At 37.5% G+C, this 22,171-nt stretch overlaps 1 protein-coding gene across 2 annotated transcripts in view; it reads right to left on the bottom strand.

The window, feature by feature from the left end:
- Window positions 1–22,171, bottom strand: part of LOC131051530 (uncharacterized) — a 105,055-nt gene that overhangs the window by 80,512 nt on the left and 2,372 nt on the right. For both annotated transcript variants that reach the window (XM_057986103.1, XM_057986104.2), the window contains 9 exons: window positions 21,633–21,725; window positions 21,344–21,439; window positions 4,946–5,030; window positions 4,656–4,777; window positions 4,352–4,376; window positions 4,132–4,215; window positions 3,830–3,859; window positions 3,566–3,671; window positions 3,250–3,314 (listed from right to left, as the gene is read on the bottom strand). In XM_057986103.1, coding sequence (XP_057842086.1) covers window positions 3,251–3,314; window positions 3,566–3,671; window positions 3,830–3,859; window positions 4,132–4,215; window positions 4,352–4,376; window positions 4,656–4,777; window positions 4,946–5,030; window positions 21,344–21,439; window positions 21,633–21,722 — 702 coding nt within the window. In that variant the 5' untranslated portion in view covers window positions 21,723–21,725 and the 3' untranslated portion in view covers window position 3,250. The remainder of the gene's footprint in view (window positions 1–3,249; window positions 3,315–3,565; window positions 3,672–3,829; window positions 3,860–4,131; window positions 4,216–4,351; window positions 4,377–4,655; window positions 4,778–4,945; window positions 5,031–21,343; window positions 21,440–21,632; window positions 21,726–22,171) is intronic.

Below are 22,171 nucleotides of genomic sequence, written 5' to 3'. Positions count from 1 at the left end.
TACCAGACTAGGGATATGTAGTAAATTGTTGATCCCCTTCACTTGTCCATTAGGGAATTGAATTGTAACTCTACCATGACCAGCAATCTTCAGATGAGAATTGTTTTCAAGGTACGTCTTCCCACCATCATATTCTTCATATTTTGTAAACCAACCTTAATGTGAAATCATATGGAAAGAGGCACCAGAGTATTTCAACCACATACATTTCAATGCATGAGTAGCCAAGGCGACAACAAATGCATCACCTTCATCCTAGGAGGATCTCTTAAACTCATCATCAAAATTTACTTTTTTATTTGTCTCCTCCATACAATCTCTTCTTAGATGTCCATCTTTGCTGCAATTCCAAAGTTTCACCTTCAACTTACAAAAAGATTTGGATCTCTTACAATATCTAAATCTACACTTATTTATTGTCTCTCTTTTGTTTTCTTTAGATCTTCCATGAACCACTAGGGCCTCCTCAGCTAATTCAGAAGTCTTTCTTCTCATTTCTTCAAAAAGAAGAGATGCAACCACTTCGTCCACCTTGAACTTGGTGGTAATGCTCCTAAGGGCCATAACCAAGTGGTCCCATGAATCTAGCAAAAAAACAAGTCATACACCAATCCTCCTCCATTTTCTCCCACAAAATGCAGCTGATTGCTACCATATCGAAGGCATTTGGATGTTCGACCACAAACCCCCCATCCTAAAGGTGTACGACTTCTTTCTCAGGAAAATCTTATTCACTAGGTTTTAGCTTAACAAATTTCTCCAAGCTTATTTGAAAGGGTCACTACGATAGTCTCTTCATGCACATTCAACAAATTTAATTGACCAAATTGAGTCTAATGAGACCCTTTTCTTTTAAATCAATCTTATACGAATCTTCTTGTGATGTAGTTCCATGTTTGAATCTAGCTACTATAGCCCATAGAATTTGGTCTATGAGCACATCCTCCATCTTGAGCTTCCACTACGCAAAGTTTGTGCCTGAAAACTTATCCATCTCTATCCTTAATGTGCATGCTATCTCTTTTGGCATTAAGATCAAAACTCTCTCTACCCAAACTCTCATTCAAATGAAGGCTAGTACAAAAAACCGTCTATCCAAACACCTAGAATCTGAAGCGATCAAGCTTTGATACCAAATGAAAGGAAGCAAGGTATGTGGAAACACTTCTTATAATAAAATTCTACGGAGAATGTTGTGCAAATTTCAATCCTTTAACAATCACAGAAAGAAGAAACACATATAAACATAAAAGAAACAATATACCATAATACAAATTCATGTGGTAAAAACCCTTTCAAGAAAAAACCCCACATTCCAAAGTAGGCCAATGTATTATTCAATAAAGAAACACAATTATAATACACTTGCAAAGCAAGCCTTCACAATATATCACTAACCAAAGATTTGGAAGAATTCTGACAACTTAAAAATATATGCAAAAATTCTCAAACAACCTCCATCTCGAGCACCTAATATAGAGGAGATATAATGCATTAAACCATCAAAATAAAATTAGAAAACCATTAGCTAGAAGTACCCAAAAAGTGGCACCCAAATCCTTAGCTTAGAAATCCAACACCCAAATCTCAAGATAAGTCCATTGGCTAAAAATAGCAAATTCTTTCCCCCTATCATAGACTCAATATAATTCACTAACCAAATTGAGCATTCCAATCTGGTTCCATTATATCCTACCAAAGATATCTTATGGTGTGTCATAACACATGAGAAATTGGTCAACAAGTATAACTCCCCCTTTTAGCTCCTTTTATGTGTCCAACATTTTTACTTTTCCTAAGCAAATTTCAAGAGACCAATTCGACCCCTTTTTTAAACTGTAGAGCTTGAAGAGATTTACACAACAAGCATATCCATGGGCAGTGCCAAACAACCCAAAATATTTATTTTGGCCAAAAAATAACCCTATAGATTAGATATTGATTTTTCCTGTTTCATAACTTGAAAATAGACTTTTCGTAATTTTAATATTATCAGCAAGGTTGAGACACCTTTCCTAACAAGGATAAGGTTGACATGTTGAGAAAAAAATGAAAAAACCTGAAACAACATCCTTCCAAAAGATTCAAACAAAGTCTATGGGTCGCTAAACCAAAAAATTGTAACTTCCCTTCCTTAGTGCAAGATAATTTGTAGATTTTTGTTTTCCCATAGTTTGCAAGATTCAGATTTTAGTTACAGATATGACCAGAGCACTTTTTTCAAAGCTTTCAAAATAGGTCAAGCTTTCAGATTAGTTAGAGCATTCAAAATCAGTTTATTCATATTGATCTCTAGAGTTAATATTTTGATCTTTAGTCTTTCACGTCTATGGCTTCTAACCTAGGTGTTATAGCCTTGTAGAAACTTACAGTAAAACTCTTTATGGGCTAATATTAAAGATCGTAATATATTAAGTGCACTTTTCTCTACAGTATTCAAAATCAAACTCTATTGGCAGTTAAAAATGCTCAAATAAAAGATATCTTAAGTATTTGTACTCAGTCCCAATTGTCAATGTTATATAACTTGATACCTGAAAAGAATGAATCAATTTAGCCTTAGATTAACAAGATATCTCCTACAGTCCTAAAGCTTAACTACGCCTCTTCTGAATATATTTACCACAAGCAAGGGTTGACCACTAACATCATAATAATTGCAATTAAAGTTTACAATGCCATCAACATGCTAATCCCAAATCTCCTCCTTTTCAGCTCAGCCTTATGTTCCACACAGTCACTCACAGATTCTCAGATATTCAATCATTATTATGGGTGGCAGAAGCTGTATATTTGCATAGCTTAACACATCTAATTATAAAGATGCTATTGAACTAGATGCAACCTTGGAGCCCTCCTAATCACTGGAATATCTTGAAGCTAGGTATCAGTACCGGTTTTTGCTTTAAAATAGAAAAATGCATTCTTAAATATGTTTTGGTCAATTCCAAGAAAACTATCTGAACAATTGGAAACTTATTTTTGTTGTTTCCTCCAAAAAGAGATCAAACAAAACCCTAAAATGAAGTTATAAGTGCATATTTCCTTTCATATTTATCTCTAGAAATAATGAGATTTAATAAAACACTTACTTGCATCCAATAAATTATAAAGAATCAGGACACACATGATATAACACAGTCATAGTACATGTAATTACACTGCACAAACAGTGTTAAAATTACATATTCACGTGGTATAAGATGCATTTATAGTATAAGACGAATTTTGAAAGATAGTTGTGCGTACCTCAAGACAAGATGACTAGACCAAGATATACCGATGCACAAAGAAATATAAACGATATGAATCCCCTAGAAGCACAATAATGATAAAACAATGTTTTAAGTAACATTTAATCAACATGTGTGCCAAGATAATATTGGTAAATAACTTTCTAATTATTCTGAAGATTGCATCCTATATAATAAAAATGAACAGGAAGTTTACATCAATCAAGCAAAGTAGTTACAAGGAAAATCTGTCAATTCATAATTACACAATGATAAATGCAAGCATGATAAAGTGAACTCATAAAGCAACAGCATACAACTGCATTGATTACCATATCACTCCCCAGGCCATTCCATTGCAAGGGCAAGGACAAATCTCAGCAAATTTCTCCGCATCACTTGAGTTAACTCTCCTTGATATCAGGTCGTCATAGATATCTGAGCCACCAAAGGCATCAGGACAAAAGCACTTACAAATTAGTTTGCTAGAACCCATTCAATCCACTCTGAAGATTGTATTTAAGAATATAAGCCTAACAATTGCATATATTTGCTATACTTCCTAATAGAAAAAACATAGAGAAATAGATCCATACCATAAACAGAGAACAAACTGTTCATTACACCTACAAAACATAAAAAATGGTAAAAGACCAGTTAGACTAATAATAATGTAGAGTGCAGATGTAAATACCAAGGCCAATAAGCAAGTAATTAGAAAAGTAGTATTCAATGAAAAGGCAGCCTACTACTAGCAAGTTTGGAGTATCATTTAAGATAGGGCATCAAAAGCAATATTCAACGGAAAAGCAGCCCACTAGATCATTGAGAGCATCAAATGATTTAGAGAAGTATAATGCTGATATCCTTAAAAAATCTTTTCGTTGAACTTCCATACCTATGAATAAGATGACATATCGAAGTATATGAACTTCTGTTTTTTCTTGCAAAATCCATATTATTGCAAGGAAAATAATAAAACCTGCACAAATCACACTAAGGCATCAAAACTCTATAAAGAGCTGAAATTGCAATGGAGATTGTATGTTCCATGGAAATCATTCGGATGCTGAAATGTTGAAAGTTGATTATTTAATCTAGCGGGCATTGAGATATACCAATACATAGGCCTCGAAGAAGCCACTGTTGCGTGCAAAAGCCGAAACATGGAAGACCATTCACCACAAGCAATAACATTATAAAACTTCAGAATTAGAAAAGCATTCTGAATGTTTCATCCACACAAGAAATAAAATTCAAAGATAGTGACATATAAGGAAGCTTTTCCCAGCATTCACAGACTCTTGTTTGGAAAATTATTTTCAAAACCTACAATAAGTAGAATAGTAAGTGCAGTCATCTAAAACAAAGTAAAATTATAAGAAAGATGTTTTGAATCACATGAGCACATAGTTACCTTACATTTTTAGCAATAAAAAGCACAACAAGAAGTGCAACTGCAAGGCAAGCAGCTGCAATTCTTGCTGTTACTAGATTTGTTGATGCAAGAACAAGAACCATTCCCCAGAAAGACGAACCAAGATCTGCATGAACAGGATAGAGCAATCCTCAACCAAGGGAATTCCAACAGAAGAAGGCAAATTATTGTAAGAGAAAGTAAATGTATGTTTCCACTTCAGCTGTTTTATAAAAATGGCTGTATTTAGACAATACAAATACTTGTATCTAAATAGAAGCAAAAGAATGCTTACATCCAGCAGGTAGAATCACCCAATACACTCCACCTCGTGTCTGTGTCACGCCACCTTCATCTGCATGAACTTTAATACCATCAACCTGCCAGAAAATATTATTGAAAATACTGTTTGAAATATATCTGTAAATGTGTTCTTTTCCATAGACCAGAAGATCTAAACCATGAAGAAGATATAGCCATTAATTATTCAAAAGATGATAAAGTGTGTGAGACTGTTCTGCACTATTCAGTAGCAGGGCCTGTTGATGTGTTTTTAAGACACCTCTAGCACATAATAAAATACCAAAGTATTTTACCCTCTCTTGATCAAAATCACCTCGGATGCTAAATATATGATCAACCAAGACGACTCCAAGGTTCCTATTGTCAGGTCTTGACATGTGGGTAACTCAATGGTTGATGTGATTTGCTGTATGCACAAAGGGACTTACACAATTGTTCAAATGAGACCTTAGATCTTTCCTGAATAGAAGCATTTCGCCATGGTTTTGACACATGATTTAGCAAGATGAGCACTTGATCCTATCTCTAACAAAGATTTTGAAATAAAATGCATAAGGAAAGGGTTTAGGAATTCTATTCTAATCCTAGAATGCAATAGATAGTGAATGACTATGTGAAATTCAACTAGGCTTAGTTTTGTCATACAATGAACAACTCCACAAAAGCTTAGTGCAATCTTCTAAGGTAATCAATAGATATTTAAATTCATACCAACAACACTAACACCATCTATTTGATGCATATCAATGAGCAAGTATAAATTGAAGTTAAGTTTAGATCAAATTCTAGTTGACCAAACAAGGCAAATTTACAACCAGCAAATAGCTAGTGGTATGGATAAACGAATTTCATATAGATCCATTCAACAATTTCTTCATTCAACTAAAATACTTAAAGCAAGTTCTAGACTAAATTGAAGATTAAAGAACCACGCAATACTCCAAGATTTGTTAAAAATCACCCAAGTTCAATGATTCAATTCAATTTTGGCAGCATCTAGGTGACAATAGGCTCCTATCAGCATTCTCGCGCTCTCTATCTCACTCACTTTATTTGCCCTTAATTCTAGACCTATCTATCTCCCTATCACTCTTCCTCTATCCCCTCTCTCTACCACTCTCTATCTCACTCTCTCCTCTCTCCCCCAAGATTTACACCTATCTCTCTGCATCTCTCTCTCTCACCCTCAAACCCCCACAAGGGATGCTACCCTCAACCTCATTTTGGCGAGGTGGAGCCGCATCGGACTCCTATAACTAGACCCTCTAATCCTACCTCTCCCCTCGTTTTCACTAGAGCTGGGAAGAGGAAGGTGTAAAATGTTTTGATATAGTATTTACTTTTTAGTTTTACAAAAACAATTTGCTATTTTATTTTGTTTCAGACTATCAGCCATCAACATTCCACATGAGGATGCCATTTTGTAGCCAATTTGCAATTAAATGAATCAAATATATCTATAGTCAGCTTGTTTCTTTTGTGTACTCATTTATTGACTCATTGGATGCATTTCCTCATTGAATTTGCAAAAAAGTGCATTTCTAACTAAATAAGCAAACTTTTAAGTTGTCGAGTTTTTGCCGAGGTTTTTTTTTCGAGCCTTGGCGAGTTTTTGTTTTTGGCAAGTAGTTCAATTATGCCAAAGATAGCTCGCAACGCCATAGAAAGAGAGTAATCTTCTAAGGTAGTGAAAGATTTTCATATTACAAACTTCCACCCAAATAACCAATGCTAGTGCAATCCAAATGAACATCCACAATCGAACTATTGCCAAAATGAGGTTCAGACTAACCATACACTGCAATTTGCAATTAACAAACTACAAACGGTATGAACCAAGGAATTCATCAAACATCTTCACATTTCTCCATTACAATCAATGAACTTCAACTAAAACTTGAGAAGTAGAAACCATAAAAAGGTTGTTGCAACAAACAAAGATCCACCATATCTTCAATGAAAATTATGTATTAATTTTGACATAGTCTTGGCAACAATTTTTGATCTCCTCCTCCTGCTACTACTTCTACTGCTAAAGAACTATTCCTCTATTATTCTATTAACCCCTACAAATGAAAAGGCCAAACCTTATATAGACTTCCCATTACAAATGAAGGGCCTGAATTGATTCTAAATCAATGGCCAGGATAATTCAAAGAAACCCTAAGTTGAGGTAGTTACAACTACCGCCTCCTTACATTGAATATCCTCCAATGAGAAAATTACAAAACTTTGAGTGCACGTCCTTATGAGGAAAAAGACCAATGAAAAATAACATAGCATCAATGACACAATTTACAAGGAGTAGATGATAACATCTCATTCAATGCATCCACATGTCCACTTGTTCTCCTTTGGATGAGCCAAGTTTGATGAATCTAGACATGCTGCCTTGTCATTATTTGATTGGTGGAGATGAGTAGGTGCCACCTCAGCTTGCATATCTTGTAAACTTTCATCTTTCATCACAAAGCAGTCCTTGCATTTCTAACAATATCTCTTGATACTCAAAATCATCCAATCTTTTGATTGATTGTGATGATTCATATTCCCAAATTGCAACATCTTTATCATTCTTTGTATCTCCATCTTCACATTTGAAATCCTCCTTCCTTGGATATCTTTGACCTAGATCTCCTTTTGTTGTAGATGTATCCTTCATTTTGTATGTCCCTCCTTTGTCATCTTCTTAAACATCTTGATTTTGTCGTTTGCACTTCCATCTCCATCTTTCGCCACCTTCCTTCATCAATGACTTGGACCTTGATTTCTTGCATTTTTGAGTCCTCCCCTCCATCGTTCTCCAACATCGCATGCATAATTCCTTGCATCAAATCTAGAAAGAAAGAGAACACTTTGAATCATACTTATAAATAAAACCCTATGTAAGTGAAATGCAAGAAATCCATGCTAATAAAGGAGGATTCAAGAGTAGCATTCTTAATTTTCTTAACAATCATTCTTCAATGGAAAAATTGTGAAGCATACTTTATTTTAAAACAATCATCGATAATTCGCCAAAAGATGTTTCACAAACCCCTCTTAAACCCTAGAACTAACACCTTCAAAGCTGCATTTTTCTGGAAATGGAGATTTTAGATCTGGAACTGATGACATTTTAGTGAGGAAAACGCTCAAATTTGTGTGTGAAAGACTTGCACTTCGCTCAAGGGATCACCTCCTTTCATCTCACAACATAAACCTCTTATTTTCCTTAGTTCTTCATACTTGCTTAGGATCCGATTGCCTTTTCATTCCGTTGTGATCCGACTAATTTTGCATTAAAATTTGCACTTTGCTTCTGCCTTTTGTTTTGACTAGAATTAAATTGTGTGGAGTAATTGTTTTGCTCCTTCATTTAATTGTTTTGCTCCTTCATTGGCCACCTTGTTTCTATGTTTGCAATTGCATTGATTTACATTTCCTTTGCTTTTCACACGTTTTTGTAAGGATTCCCCAAGCCGCCCTCGACCTATACTTACCTCGAGCTGGATTTTGACTAGCACAGGGACAAGTGGGTGGATTTTCACCTTGTGCAAGGACAAGAAGGCGGGTTTTCACTTAGTGCAAGGACATTCAAACGCATTTCTAACTCATACAAGGATTAATGAGTGCATTTTGAAGAGTAACAAGAACTCTTGAGCAGGATTGAGGGTTGTTCATGGACAAGTAGGTGCAAATACAAGTTGGAGAGGGACTATTGAGCGTGCTTCCAAGTTCAGCAAGGACTCTAGGGCGAATTTCAATAATGACCAAGGACTCTTGAGCGCATTTTTATGTTGATCAAGGACAAGAGGGCAGGTTTGGAGCATTGAGAAGGATTTTCCATAGAATTCCAAGGGAAATTTGATCTTGATAGGGATTTTCCATATTTCATCCTTGGATTTCTCATTCTAGGAGTTCCATATTTTAAGTTAAGATTTTAACATTTCAACTTTGAATTCCTCATTTTAATCATGGATTTTCATTTCAATTTTGGATTACCACATTTCAAACATTGATTTTTGAGTGGAAAATCGACCTCCTTGTGGATTTTTCAAGTGTAATGCAACCCAAATGTGGATTGTTAAGGGGAAGATCAATTTAGTCTTGGATTTAAAATGAAATCTCAATATATCCAAGGGTTTTGAAGATATTGTTAAAATTTTCCATTATTTTCCTTTCATGTCAAGGTTGGAAATCCAACCTTGACAAGGAATTTTCCTTGTCTTGATCATACCTTTCTAAAGATAAAAATTTGCACACTCTAAGTCATTTCAAGGATCATTCAATACTTTCTCTGGATTGACAAAACAAAACAAAACCCTTCTCACAAACAAGGGCTAGAGACTACGGAATCATTGCCAAACTAAAGAAACACAACACCTAAGCTAGCAAGCAAGAAAGAGGGGTCCCCATTTGCAATGGGGCATGTGTGTTTACAACACAACACATATCTCATTTGATCTTCCTCACCCATCATTTTGAATTCAATCCAAATATCATTTTCCTAAAACAATGAAGGTGTTGAAAAATTTCAATGTTGTGCTCTTGTCTTTTTGAATCCATAATTGGTTTCAACTTTACAACTTGTGCTTGTGATTCTTCTTCGTCTTTTTCATAATCAAATTACATGCAACAATCCATCCTAGTCTAAATCTTCCGATAACAAGATATTATTGAAAAACATACCTTTAAAAGATCCCTTATCGTCAACACTCTTCCAATAACAAATTATTATTGAAAAATATATACTGAAAAGATGCATTATCCTAATGGCCATACTATGTCATCCACCTTCTCCAAGCTCACAAGTAAGAACCTAGTCATCCCACGAATTCATCTTATCTTTCGACATTGAATCGTCTCCACAGGTGGTGGGTTTTTGGTAAACTAGATCTCTTATACTTCAATCATTTCTTTTTGTCTTCAACCAACAGTCCCTCTTGCATTACAAGATCCATCACTATTTCATTTTATCTTCAATGGATGTTGTAGTTAGCGTGCAATGTCTATTATTATGTTTCAATAATATGGGTTATCCGATGTATTGATTGTTTGTATCACATGTTTGTTGACTTTAGGTAGTTATAAGCATTCAATTGGTTGACGGTTGTGTTCCTCTTGGCAACCGTCAAGTCCTCTAAATAGATTGTGCATCATCAAAGAAAGCAATATGATCTTTAATCGGATCACCTCCAATCCATAGTTGACCATCTCTGGTCTTCTTCTATAATAATTTCATGTGTATATTTTGTCAGTTGGAGCAGTAAAAATTTGGCGTTGTTGCCTTAAAAGAAATCAAGTTAGATTTGAGTGATTCATGCCCTTAGATCCCAATAAAGGTGAGAAGAGGCCACAAGGTGGTCAAGACCAAAAGATCAAGTGATCTTTACTGATCATCAAGCAAAGGGAACAAAGAGAGGATTACAAGAAACACTTGAGGAAAATACAACCGGACAATTCCCAAGTTGCAGCCCTTCCTGAGAATGTAATCAAGTTGAGAAGTGAAGGAATGTGACTTTGTCTCCCAACTTCCATCGTCTAGAGAAGGTTGTCAAACGAAGGAGAAGAAGTCAAGCCAAGGGTGTATAAAAGAAAATTTGAAGGCAAAACAAGTGCGCAGAAGGATGAAGCCAAGGGGAGAATTGAGGATTCCTACATAGCGGAGAGTGCAAGAGAAGCACCGAAATGTCTGAACCAAAACTCCCAAGCAAGTAGATTCCAAAGCCTATGTTTGCATCAGAATAAAACCATGGCAAGCCCTAGTGGAAAAAACAAAAGTTGCCCAAGTTTATAGATAAAGGATCAGGGGATCTTGTTAGGAACTGTAAGACTTGTGAAACAATTTGGACAACAAATATGCAAGATGATAAAGCAATTTAACTACAATCTTTTCTAGCCTCCTTGCAAGGTGTAGCGATTGACTACTATATAGAAATTGATCAAGCCTCCATAAATATATGGGAGAGATTAAAGAAGGCCTTTGAAAAAAAGTTTAAAATGCTTCGTGATGATAATGAAATAGACGTAGAGATTTACAATACAAAACAAGGAGAGAACGAAAATGTACAAGCTATAATTGTATTGTTCAAGAATTGCTAGTAAAATTGGAAATAGAACAAGCCAGTGATCTAAAAAAGTGGTGGTTGACTGAAGGTTTACTTTCTTCATTAAGAAAAAAATGAAGGTAGTACCACCCTCATCCAACTCTAAAGCCTACAATCAGGCAATGGACATAGAAAGTGAAGATAAAATGTCCTTCTACAATAGAAGAAAAATAGGGAAAGATGGAATTTCATATGACAACAGTGGAAATGAATTGAGAATAGTATAAGCACTCTAGAGGGACATGCTCCAAATGATGAAAGAATTGAAGGTAGAGAAAGAAACCAACAAAGAAACTAACAAACTATGGTCTATTGAGTGTTAAATTGAGGGATACACAAAAGTAACTGTCCTAGAAAGATGTTTTGTGAAATTTGTCAGGTTATTGGTCATTCAAAAAAGGAGTGCTCATACAATTTGAAGAGTAGGAGTACACAAGTACTCTTTACGCAGGAAGAGCTATTTGCTCCATCAAAGCCATAGAATGCATCTCCAAATGATTTTTCAAAATCAATGAGGGCAAAATCAAATACAATACGAGTCCAAAGGATGTCCCATCATACAATGTCGAAAATGTAGAGAATGGGAACACTTTGCAAGAGACTACCAAAACATGAAGGACAAAGTAAAATTATTGTGCAAATGGTGTGGACTTGGAGACCATGAAGACATAGGATGTTCAAAGAAAAAGGCTCGTATCAACCTAACTGATGTTGAAATGCAATATGAAGTTCTGGCCATTACTCATGCCCAAGCAAATAAGGCTATGTACCTGGACCCACGTACAGAAAAGAAAGGCTCCATGAAGCAAGGGCCGAAGTAGAGAATGCTATGGATAACAAATGTCGCCACTCGAATGCAAATGCAAGTACAGTAACAAGTCAATTACAATCCAAAAAAAAATATTACAAAGTACTTCAAACTACTGTACTAGTTAAAGTAGTGGATTTATTACAAAGGAATCCTAAAATGCTATTGTATAGGGGGGAAATGTGGTGGGGCATGTTATGGCCCAATTGGAATCTGGTGAGAATGAAGATCCAATGACTGAACCTCCACTGTCAGGCATCCAAGTGATTGATTCAATCTTACTAACAGTTAACACAACAAAGAAACCAGCAATAGTGAATATGGAGATCCTTGGAAGGAATCTCACCAATACAATTTTTGATGTGGGTCTAGTGTGAACGTACTTTTGGAAGACACTTGGAGAAGTCTTAATGGGACAAAAGGTAATTATTGGAACCCAAGCATCTTTGTCGAACTACAGTCATCTCATTAAGGAAAAAAGCAAACAATGCATTGTTGGGTAGGGGTTGGCCGGTAGCAACCAAAGCCAATCACAATTGGAAAATAATACAATCTCCACTAAAAACAAGGGTTGAAAGTATGTAATCATTTAAAGAACCAAGCCATAAGTGAATAAGCAACATCCTCTAATGCGTCAAATTCGTAATTTGAAGAAGAATGGAAAAAGAAGCACGATCTTGGTCTAATAAGCCAAATGATGAAAGGATTCTAGAATTAGAGTCTTTCTTGGAGGATTAAACATATTCTCTTTGTGGCCTATTTCACTGGAAAATGGAGAATTATGTAGTATTTAAGTTACAACTCTTAGTGAAGAGCAATTGATGAAAGAATGCAAAATTACTAATGCTACATCTCAAAGTACTAAGAGCAATTACAAAAAACGTAAACAAAAATTAGAAAATAAGGAATTGGAATAGAAAAGGAAAAAATTAAATTACAGTGAAAAATATAAGAGGGACAATTATAAGGTGCGACCACTTTATTATCATTTTGCCCAACAACATAAAGTAAGATTTCAATTAGAACACAACAAATTGTATGACTTCCTCATATCATACAACATCGGTAGATAGACAAAGCATCATTGATTCCTAATTACATCAAACACCCACAATCTCAACTTACTTGGTGGCATTTCAACACCATACAACCTTCATTGTTTCTGCTCATATGGTGACATTTCACTTGTACCATACAACGGTTTCACTCATGGCAATTCATCATACTCTCACAAAACATACAACTCCATTGTCAAGGGCATTCTACCAATGTACGACTTCATTGTCGAGGACATTCAACCAACGTACGATGGCCTTCACACCATTGGCAAGGGGAAGTATGACAACCTTACATCATACACCACTCCTCCAACTTACAATTTCTGCACAGAGTGTCTCGCGTCCCTTTGAGCATGCCCGTAATCAGTCCATGAGATGATGATGTTATGTGCGGAAGCCTGTGAATCCGTGAGATCAGTTGAGCCTTCGGGCATTAAATTCCAAGAGACAGTTTAAACCTGAAAATCGCCTGAGATAGGCATAGAATGATAGAAACTGGCAAAATCCCCCCAAGTAAAAGGGATAAAGCGTCTGAAGGTCGCATGAAGACCCAAAGCGTCGATTTTCGTCAAAGGATATAAGAGAGATAAAGGATGCAAAAGTATAAATTTTCAAAACCTCCCAAAATCCTGAAATTCACACTAAGGGGGAGAAATTACATGAGTTTCTAAGAGTTTGCAAAATGGGCCAAAATGTCGAAGTTTGCAAGCATTGGACCAAATTCAAGAAGTGAAAACTTGCAAAAAACTCTTCAAGTGCCGAAATTGGCAAAATGGGTCAAAACCCTGAAAATGGCACTAAGAAGCGGAAAACAAAAGTTTCCAAAGACCCCATAAAGCCCGAAAATCGCGATTTGAAGGGTAAGTGCGAAAATTAGAAGTTTGAAAAGTGCCATCAAACACTGAAGTTGGCAAAATGCCCCAAAACCCCGAAATGCGCACTTTTAAGTGAAAATGCGAAAAAGGGAAAAGTTCGCAAAATGCCCCAAAATGCCGAAAATCGCCCAAGGAGCCAAAATTGCGAAAAGTGGAACTTGTAAACCCCCTTGAAATGCTGAAGTTCGCATTTAGGAGATGAAATGCGAAAAGGATAAAACCAAGTCTTCAAAACCTGATGAGTGTCGAAAATCTCACTTCGGAGGAATAACAAAAAAATTAAAAGTTTGCAATATGCCTGAAATCCCTGAAATTCGCATTCTAAGGGGATAGTGCGAAAAGTAAAGTTTGAAAACCACCCTCAAATCGTCGAAATCTGCAGTCTAAGCGATAAGTGATGCATGTAAAGTTTCAAAAAACCCTCCAATCGCCAAAAATCCCGATTTGGGAAGATAAGCGATGAAAGTTAGGGGTTTGAAAAGTAAATTTGCAAACCCCCTCCAAACGCCGAAGTTCGCAAATTTGAAGTTGAAGTGCGAAAATGCAAAAGCTTGCAAAGCCCGCAAAAACCCTGAAAAATCGCATTCAAAGGAAGGCGCGATTTTTAAAGGTTCGCAAAAAAACACATAAGGCACCCAAAATCGCGATTTAGGGGTTAGTTGCAGGAAAATCTTCTAAGTTTGAAAACCCTCTCCATTTGCTGAAGATCGCGTAAGGTAAAATCGTGAAGTTTTATCAACCTTGTGAAGTGAAAAATGCCATAAACACCATTCTCAGCGCCATAGTAATCACGCAAAAGCTGGAAGTTTAAAGAGAGCTCTAAAACGCCTAGATTCAACGCCATAGAAGAAAATGCAAGAGGCAAAATCATTGAGGTAAAAAGAATCGCTAATTCTAAATTTCTAAAATTGCACTCTCTCTCCAAATTTTAGGGGCGAAAATCTAGAATAGGGAGTTAACCGTTAAAAATTCAAATCGCAGAACTCTCCCATTCAAATTTGCAAGTTGTGCGGATTCACGCCATTCATCTCGCCAGGTAAGTTTGCTTCGCCTCTCTCAATCATTCGAAATATATGCAAAATCGGATAGATGTATGTGCAAAATAAATTGAATTGATCAAATTTTAAAACGCATTTTTTCCCCGAGTATAAGACATCAAGTAGCGCAATTGAAATCCGAGTTTGTTCCTAGGAATCAGCCAGAAACGCATTTTCAAACTTAGGAAAATTTTAAAGCATCGTCCATTTTGAAAATTGATCCTAAAGTGCCTAAGAATAAATTCGTAGTCAAAAAGCTTCATACATATTCATGTCTAAATCAATTAAGCTTTTTAGCTAAAGTGTCATGCTGTCCTTTAAGTTCGGTTTTCAAATTAATCTTTGTATGCTAGCATGTCCCTTTATCTAACCCGCTTCATTTCCTTTATATCGCCTCGTAATCCGTGTCCGGCTGTGCAGGATAAATGCCTAAATCGGCGGTAGAATCATCAAAGACACCTGCTGCAGCCGAGACATCACGAGCATCCAAATCAGATATCCCTCGCAGAGTCAAAAAGATGAAGTATCAGTATCAGAGAGGGGGACTGAGGGAATCAAAAGTTCAGAGTGTGTGGGAGAATGTCGGTGATACTGACCTGGGCCATATTGATATTCAAGATTTCAAAAACCGAGTTTTCTCCCCTAATGCCTATGGCAAGCCTAGGCGGATGATGGAAAGTGGCATTGCCCAGGCAGCAGGATTTCCCCCGGCAGTGCAAAACTATGAGCTAGTAGTAGAGGCTCCCCGGCATTACCAACCAAGCTCCAGATTGGTGCTCCTCGAGAACATGGTCCTCGCTAACTTCACTCCTGAAGCCATTGGAGACACATTTGACATTCCCTTCCCGAACAACCCCATAGCAACAACTATAGATGAAGCGCAAGAGGCGTATGATATAAACCCTGCCAAATGCAGAACACTGATAAATGAAGAGTGGTACAAGGAGAGAAGACCTCCAAGCGTCAAGATTGGGAAAAAGACCCCTAGAAGCGACTTTCACAACGAGCATGGGGACATGGTCACATTGCTTAGCAGGATTATGGGACTTCCCCAACCCAATTACTTTGAGGAATGGATGTTCTACTTCACAGAACAGGTCTTCGCTGGGAAATCCAAGTTTGACTAGGCCCAGATCATAAGCGACAACATCCACACCCAATTGATCAAACTTGAGGCAAAGAAGTACTTCACTGTGACATCATATTTAGTCTATATGTTCGCCAGAAACCAGCCACTGCCAGGTTTGATCATGAAAGGTGAAATTGGGAATGGGCCTGATCAGGTGAAGGTATACGATTGTTATCCACGGCTACACTATCAAGACATAGCTCAAAGGGAAAAGAACAGCCCTGCCTATGCAGTTGGTCAGTATGAGCGCGTCAATGATGCCTTCACAATGTGCCTGGTCAGGCTGATGCAGGGAGGACTACACATAAGGCTCTCAGAGAAAGCTACTATTCTAGTACAGAGGTATGGTGCCTGGTTCATCCAGTTCCCAAGGTTCTCCTACATCCGGATAGTTGGCTTTGAGGGTGCTCCTTTCCGACTTCCGCGATACCCAACCGACAAGATAGTTCTCCTGGAAGTAGCAAAGCAGTCACACCCGGCGAGCAGCTTACTCAGAGACAGGAAGCAGTCTGGATTCGCATTCCCTATGATTATAGGTAACCTTGATGTCCATCTAAAGAACCTTGCCCAGGCAGAGGAATCCTTTGCAGAACTGGCATCCTACGGCCTACAAGAGCATTTTCCAACGAAAAGCTTTGATCACGACAATCTAGCAAAGAGAGCCTATGGCAGGCGATACAGAGCAAAAGAATCAGTTGAAGATTATTGGAAGAACTACTCTGATGACTATGAGGTCCGAAGGCGCGAATATTCGAGGCTGAGTGTGCAGCAAATGCGACTCTATGAATACCGTCGAGTCCCAGATCAACTAACAAATTCAGGAAATTGCCTACAAGTCTGGGAATTTGAGGCGGTAAGACATCTTTTGCCAGGCATCGATTGGTCGCAGGATCCAATCACTGATTTTGAGGCGGTTATGGCACCCCCAAGAATATATACTAACCAGTGTTTGCACCAGCAAATTGAGCGACTGATTCATGAGGGAGTCCAGTCCACCTACCACTTGATGGGTAACCTTGATTCTCAATCCTCCGAAGATGAGGGAACATCCAGTGCACCAAAGGAAGAGGTTGAAAAGCCTGAAAAAAGGAAGAAGGCTAAGGCCAGCAGAGGAACTTGGACATCCAAAAGAACAAGAAGGGAAAAGATCCCTATTAGGAGACCAGAGGTCACTTCATCATCAAAAGACCCTAGTTCGTCTGATGATGTAGTTGAACTAGATTATATACCTGTTCTTCCTTCCAAGAGTGATATTGACACATTTGGAGCTGATGATCATCCTGCACCCGACATGTTGGATGCCGAGCTAAGAGCCATTGAATCAGCGGAACCTGATAATCAAGTTGAGGAAGGAGAGATTCCATCCACTCAGGGGATTGAATTGCATGAACCCACCCAGCAGAGCCGCCATGAATTGTTGCTCCATAATACTACCAAGAATGACTACACTGTTGAAGGAGAGCAAAGGACATATGAGACCCATGAGCCTGAAAAGACTGAGGAACAACCATCACATGAAAATACTAGGAAGTTGTTCAGTGAAGTGGGAGAGAATTCGGCTTCGAGCAAGGAACTTGACACTTCCTCCACTCCTCCTCTAACCGAGCAGCTGCAAATATGCGATGAGCCGGCTGAAAACATTAAAGAACAGAGTGCCAATTTAACCATAGCATCAGCCCAGACTGTACCTCAAGAATGGTTAATTGCTCGAGCTCAACGCAAGGCTGCCACCAAGCCACCCATTGATTTAGAGGACATCTTCTCACGCATAGACCAAGCTAAGGCCAAGGGGAAGAAAAAGCCCAAGGCGTATTCCCGGATAACCAAAGATGAGCAAAAGAACCGTACCCTTCATATCGCCACCCCGCCTGTAGACAAGCCAGCAGATCAGATTACACTAGCAGATTATAGCATCACGACTGTCCCCATCGGACGAGCCACTAAGGAGCGGGAAAGGGAGGAATTCAAGGATTCAGTACAAAACGTGCTCAGACAACTCGAAGAAATAACAGCTGAAAAGAACATGCATCGAGCTCGTGTTGAACAGGTCGAGGGGTACATTGATCAACTCCTGAGACCATTGCATAATGCTTCCAAATCCCGCATTCCCCCGACAGTATTGGCACAGAGGACCACGACAGAATTTGAAGGAGTACGGGATACGGCAAAGGCTGTCAAGGAATCGATGCGAGACCTTAAGGAAAAAGGAGAACAAATTATTGAGGAGGTAAAAGAAATGGCCCACCATCGAGAGACCATTTTGGTCAAGCTGCTTGAGGTAAAACGAGAATGCCTCAGAATCCATGAGGTAGCTGCTACAACCCTGCCTCTTGTAAGGGCCCTTTTCTGGACCCAAGAACAGATCCCTACACTCTCCACCATCCTGGACCCCCATGATATCAGCATTTTTAAAGAATGGTACTAGATTATCACTATGAGGAATGAGACAAGGGAGATCATTGACAAAGAGCAAGATGCATGCGATGGAATTCTGAACAACATGCAAGAACTTGGCAAGACAATCCTCCGATTAATGGTTTTGGGGTGGAAGAATGATCTGTCTGATGACGCGATGCCACCAGACTGGGAGAAAAGATTGAGAACAGACAGGATCGCCTACTCGGCAGAGGACCTTGGTTTTGCCGGTCAACTACATTCAAACATTGTGTTTTGGGCGTAATCGGTCCAGCTGGCAGGATGGTTTGAGGCACGTAGACCGTTATCTAGAGGGCATGCAGTATAAAATTCGTCATCCCCATATGCCTCTGTTCAGTTTACTGTTCCAATTATGCATCAGGTTCCAGGAGTATGTTCGCGAAGAACGTGCAGTAGGTCGGGACCTTTGGAAAGAATATTTGCATGGCGAAGATGAATTCTTGGTAAAAGGATATGAAACTGGAAAAGAAAAAGTGCTTTACTAAAGTGCCTTTTTTTCTTTTTTTAAATTTTCAAAAGTGCACTTTTTGGCCAAAGGGTCATATTTGACTTCCAAGTCAACTGTAAACTTAAAACTTTGTGTATGTGCAATTTTTGAATTATTTTGGATAAGTTTTAATTACCTTTTTAGGTAGTTATTGCTCCCTTTGGAGTAGTTGCTGATATTTACCCTCCATTTATGGGTATGGGTACCTTTTGTAAGGATGAATCTGAGCCACTTGTTTAGATTAGATCTTGGCCATTCATCTATTTTTTGGAAGCCTATTTAAAGGGACTGGTTTTCCCTCATTTTGTAAGAAGTTCATGGATTGTTGTTGAAGCTCTGGCGAAATTTACAAGATTTAATGCAAAGTTAAGACTGTTCCAATTTCATTGTGAGTGCATGGTCTCCTTCTTCACCAATTTGAATTATTCAGTTGTGTTTCTTTCATTTTTATAGCATTTTCTAGATAAACATCTGATAGAATCCTCGCTGTTCATACCATTAGGGACTGACTGATTGTCATTTCTTCTGCATGGTTAATCTGCACCGTCTCATGTGCTTAGTTCAGTTATTGAATACTCATTGAATGAATGTTAAAGTTCTGAAGTTGTGTTTAATAGAATGAAAACTCTATTTTCGTTTAAGATCGCACTAGATTCATACAAATATTGTGCTTGAATGGTTGATAGTGTTTAATCTAGTTATTTGGAGGTGTTTATCTGCTTTTCTTGAATATGCTATCTTAGGTAGTTAGACTTTATGTATCTCTTTTCCCTATCCCTCTTTTTCCCCTTTTTTACTAAGAAGAATCCACAGTCCTGTTGAATTAATATCAATCCAACTGAAACCAATCGATAACGAGACTGTTAGAATTTTAGGGAACCCATCCAGCAATTATCCATATCACCGTAAGTCCCCTTTGTGTTTCCAGCAAAACACATCAAACCACTGAGAAATCCCGCAGTCAAGACCTGATAATCGAAACCTTGAGGTCGTCCCCTTTGATCAAATGAAAAACAGCATTAGGGATTTCCTTATCTCAAGAGAGGATAGGATACTCAGCGAGTACATTCTATTCTGCGTTGGCCGGATGAAGTCGCAAGTTCAGCGATTTTAGACACGTCAACAATATGCTTCTCCGGATTCTCCACCATCAGATCAAGCTGGAAAGAGGGCTAGCGAAAACAATGCCAAAACTATAAGTGATGCATTGTGTGTCAACAAAGGAAATGTGGGACAAACTTCAAAAAACGTATGAAGAAGATGATAAGGTAAAGAAAACCAAGCTTCAAACACATAGAAGGCAATGTGAAAGTTTAAAAATTTATGAAAAGATTGCATCCTATCTACTTTGTGTAGATAAAATCGTTAATACTATCAAAGGCCCTGGAGAAAAGGTTGAGTATGAAATAATTCTGCAAAATGTATTAAGGTCTCTTCCCTTGAGGTTTGATGACAAAGTCTCTGCTATCAAAAAAATCAAATATCTTGATGCGATTCTCATAGCTTACAAAATGAGGCTTGAAAAGGAGAAACCATATAAGAAAGAGGCAGCTTTCAAAGTCTAAAATAAAATGAAGGAGCCCAAGCCAATCAATAGTTTCGATGATGGATCAGATGAAGAGGAAGCTAAAGAAAGGATTTGGCAAATATAAAGGTAGGACATTTTGCATACAAATGCCCTTATAATGAAAAAGAAAGTAGCAAAGAAGAAGAGCATAATGCAAAGAGAGGTGGCATATATTATCAACATAAAAAAGGTCACAAACATGGCAAATATGAGAAACAGAAGCTCTTACAAGAACAAGAAAATCTTCTCTTTCAAGTTAGAAAGTAGTTCTTCTGAAGAAAGTTGCTCCAATAAAGAAGAGATCCTTTTCATGGCCATAGAAACAAAAGATGATGTCTAGGAAAGTGGAGAAAAGGTAGAAAAGGAGACAAAAGGGGAGCAGAATGATGAAATGGATAAAGAAGTAGACTTGAAAGAGGAACTTATTTGTGTTTTAAATAAAATAAAGAAACTTAAGAAGTATGTGAAGCAAAAATTACAGCTTCAAGAGGATTGTGAATTTGAGGTGAAAATGTCACAAAAACTTGAGGAGTTGGAGCAAATGATACTTGACGAAGCTCATCATCTCATCCTTTTCCTCTAATGTATAGGCTCACTGCTTTCATGACACTAATCAAGCTGCAAACTTGGTACCTAGCTTAGGAGCAGATACTTCTAATGGGCTTGTGTCTTGAAATGGCCTACAAGATATTTTTAAATGTGTAGTCTAAATGGCTCATGTGTTGCTCCTATTTGTTATTTTTTCCATCTTTATATTTATCCTATACTCTAAAGTTTTCATTGAATTCAAATCATTTGGTACTTGCAAAATAGTTGACAACAGATAACCAAATAAGGCATCCAAATGAACTTCAAAGTTGAAGCACCTCATACTAAAAAAAGTTTTAAGGCTAATAAAGCTTACATGGCCACAAGTAAGTTTGCAAGCAATTGCATGGCTTGCTTCATGAAGAAACACAGTTATGAGCTTAAAAGGAGTCAATAATGGTGTCCTCCAAAGCTGCAAAAACAGGATTTAAAAGTCAACAAAGAAATAATATATATCCCTAGATAACAAAATGATTCAAATGAATTATGACCATTAAATTTAGGTTCATCCATACTATCATAGCAAAAGAATGAATACAGCCAATAATTTCATCTTTACTAAATCAACAATCTGATTGAATGTGAGAATGACTTGGTGACCATACAGCAAGAATCACAAAAATGAAGGCACCAATAGTCGCAATATAGATGACTTGATCATGATTGCAACATCTTTGAAGTTCCCAATCTTCCATTTCCTGATGCAGAAGTTTCAAAATGTCAATGCCAGTTTTACTTACAATTATGTCTATAAATAAACAAATATGTAGTACGTGGGGCTTGAAAAGACCACAAACCATACGGAATCTCAATCAAGATCATAAAAAAATTACATTGCTTGAGCAATTACAAGCATTTCCTTGCACTGAAAACGCAAGTAAAAATGATAAAAAAATAACAAAAAATCAATTTCTTGGAAAAATCTAGGACTTAAACAATAAAAAGAGAATAGAAGGTGTAGTCACTGCTGTGGATCTAAAATAGAAAAACAACTTCTCCTTTTCCAATGTCTCGAGAGGGAGAATGAACATTCCTTCCCCTTAAAATTTCAAACCAACACTGTCAAACAACTCAGGCAGGTAATTTTTATAAATTTTAAATGCATTTCTGTATGATAAAGATAATCTGAAACCATTTTCTCTAC

The sequence above is a fragment of the Cryptomeria japonica genome, chromosome 3 (assembly GCF_030272615.1).
Source record: "Cryptomeria japonica chromosome 3, Sugi_1.0, whole genome shotgun sequence".
Lineage (NCBI taxonomy): Eukaryota > Viridiplantae > Streptophyta > Pinopsida > Cupressales > Cupressaceae > Cryptomeria > Cryptomeria japonica.
The sequence above is the reverse complement of the archived record's forward strand: the minus strand, read 5'-3'. Positions and strand labels throughout refer to the sequence as shown.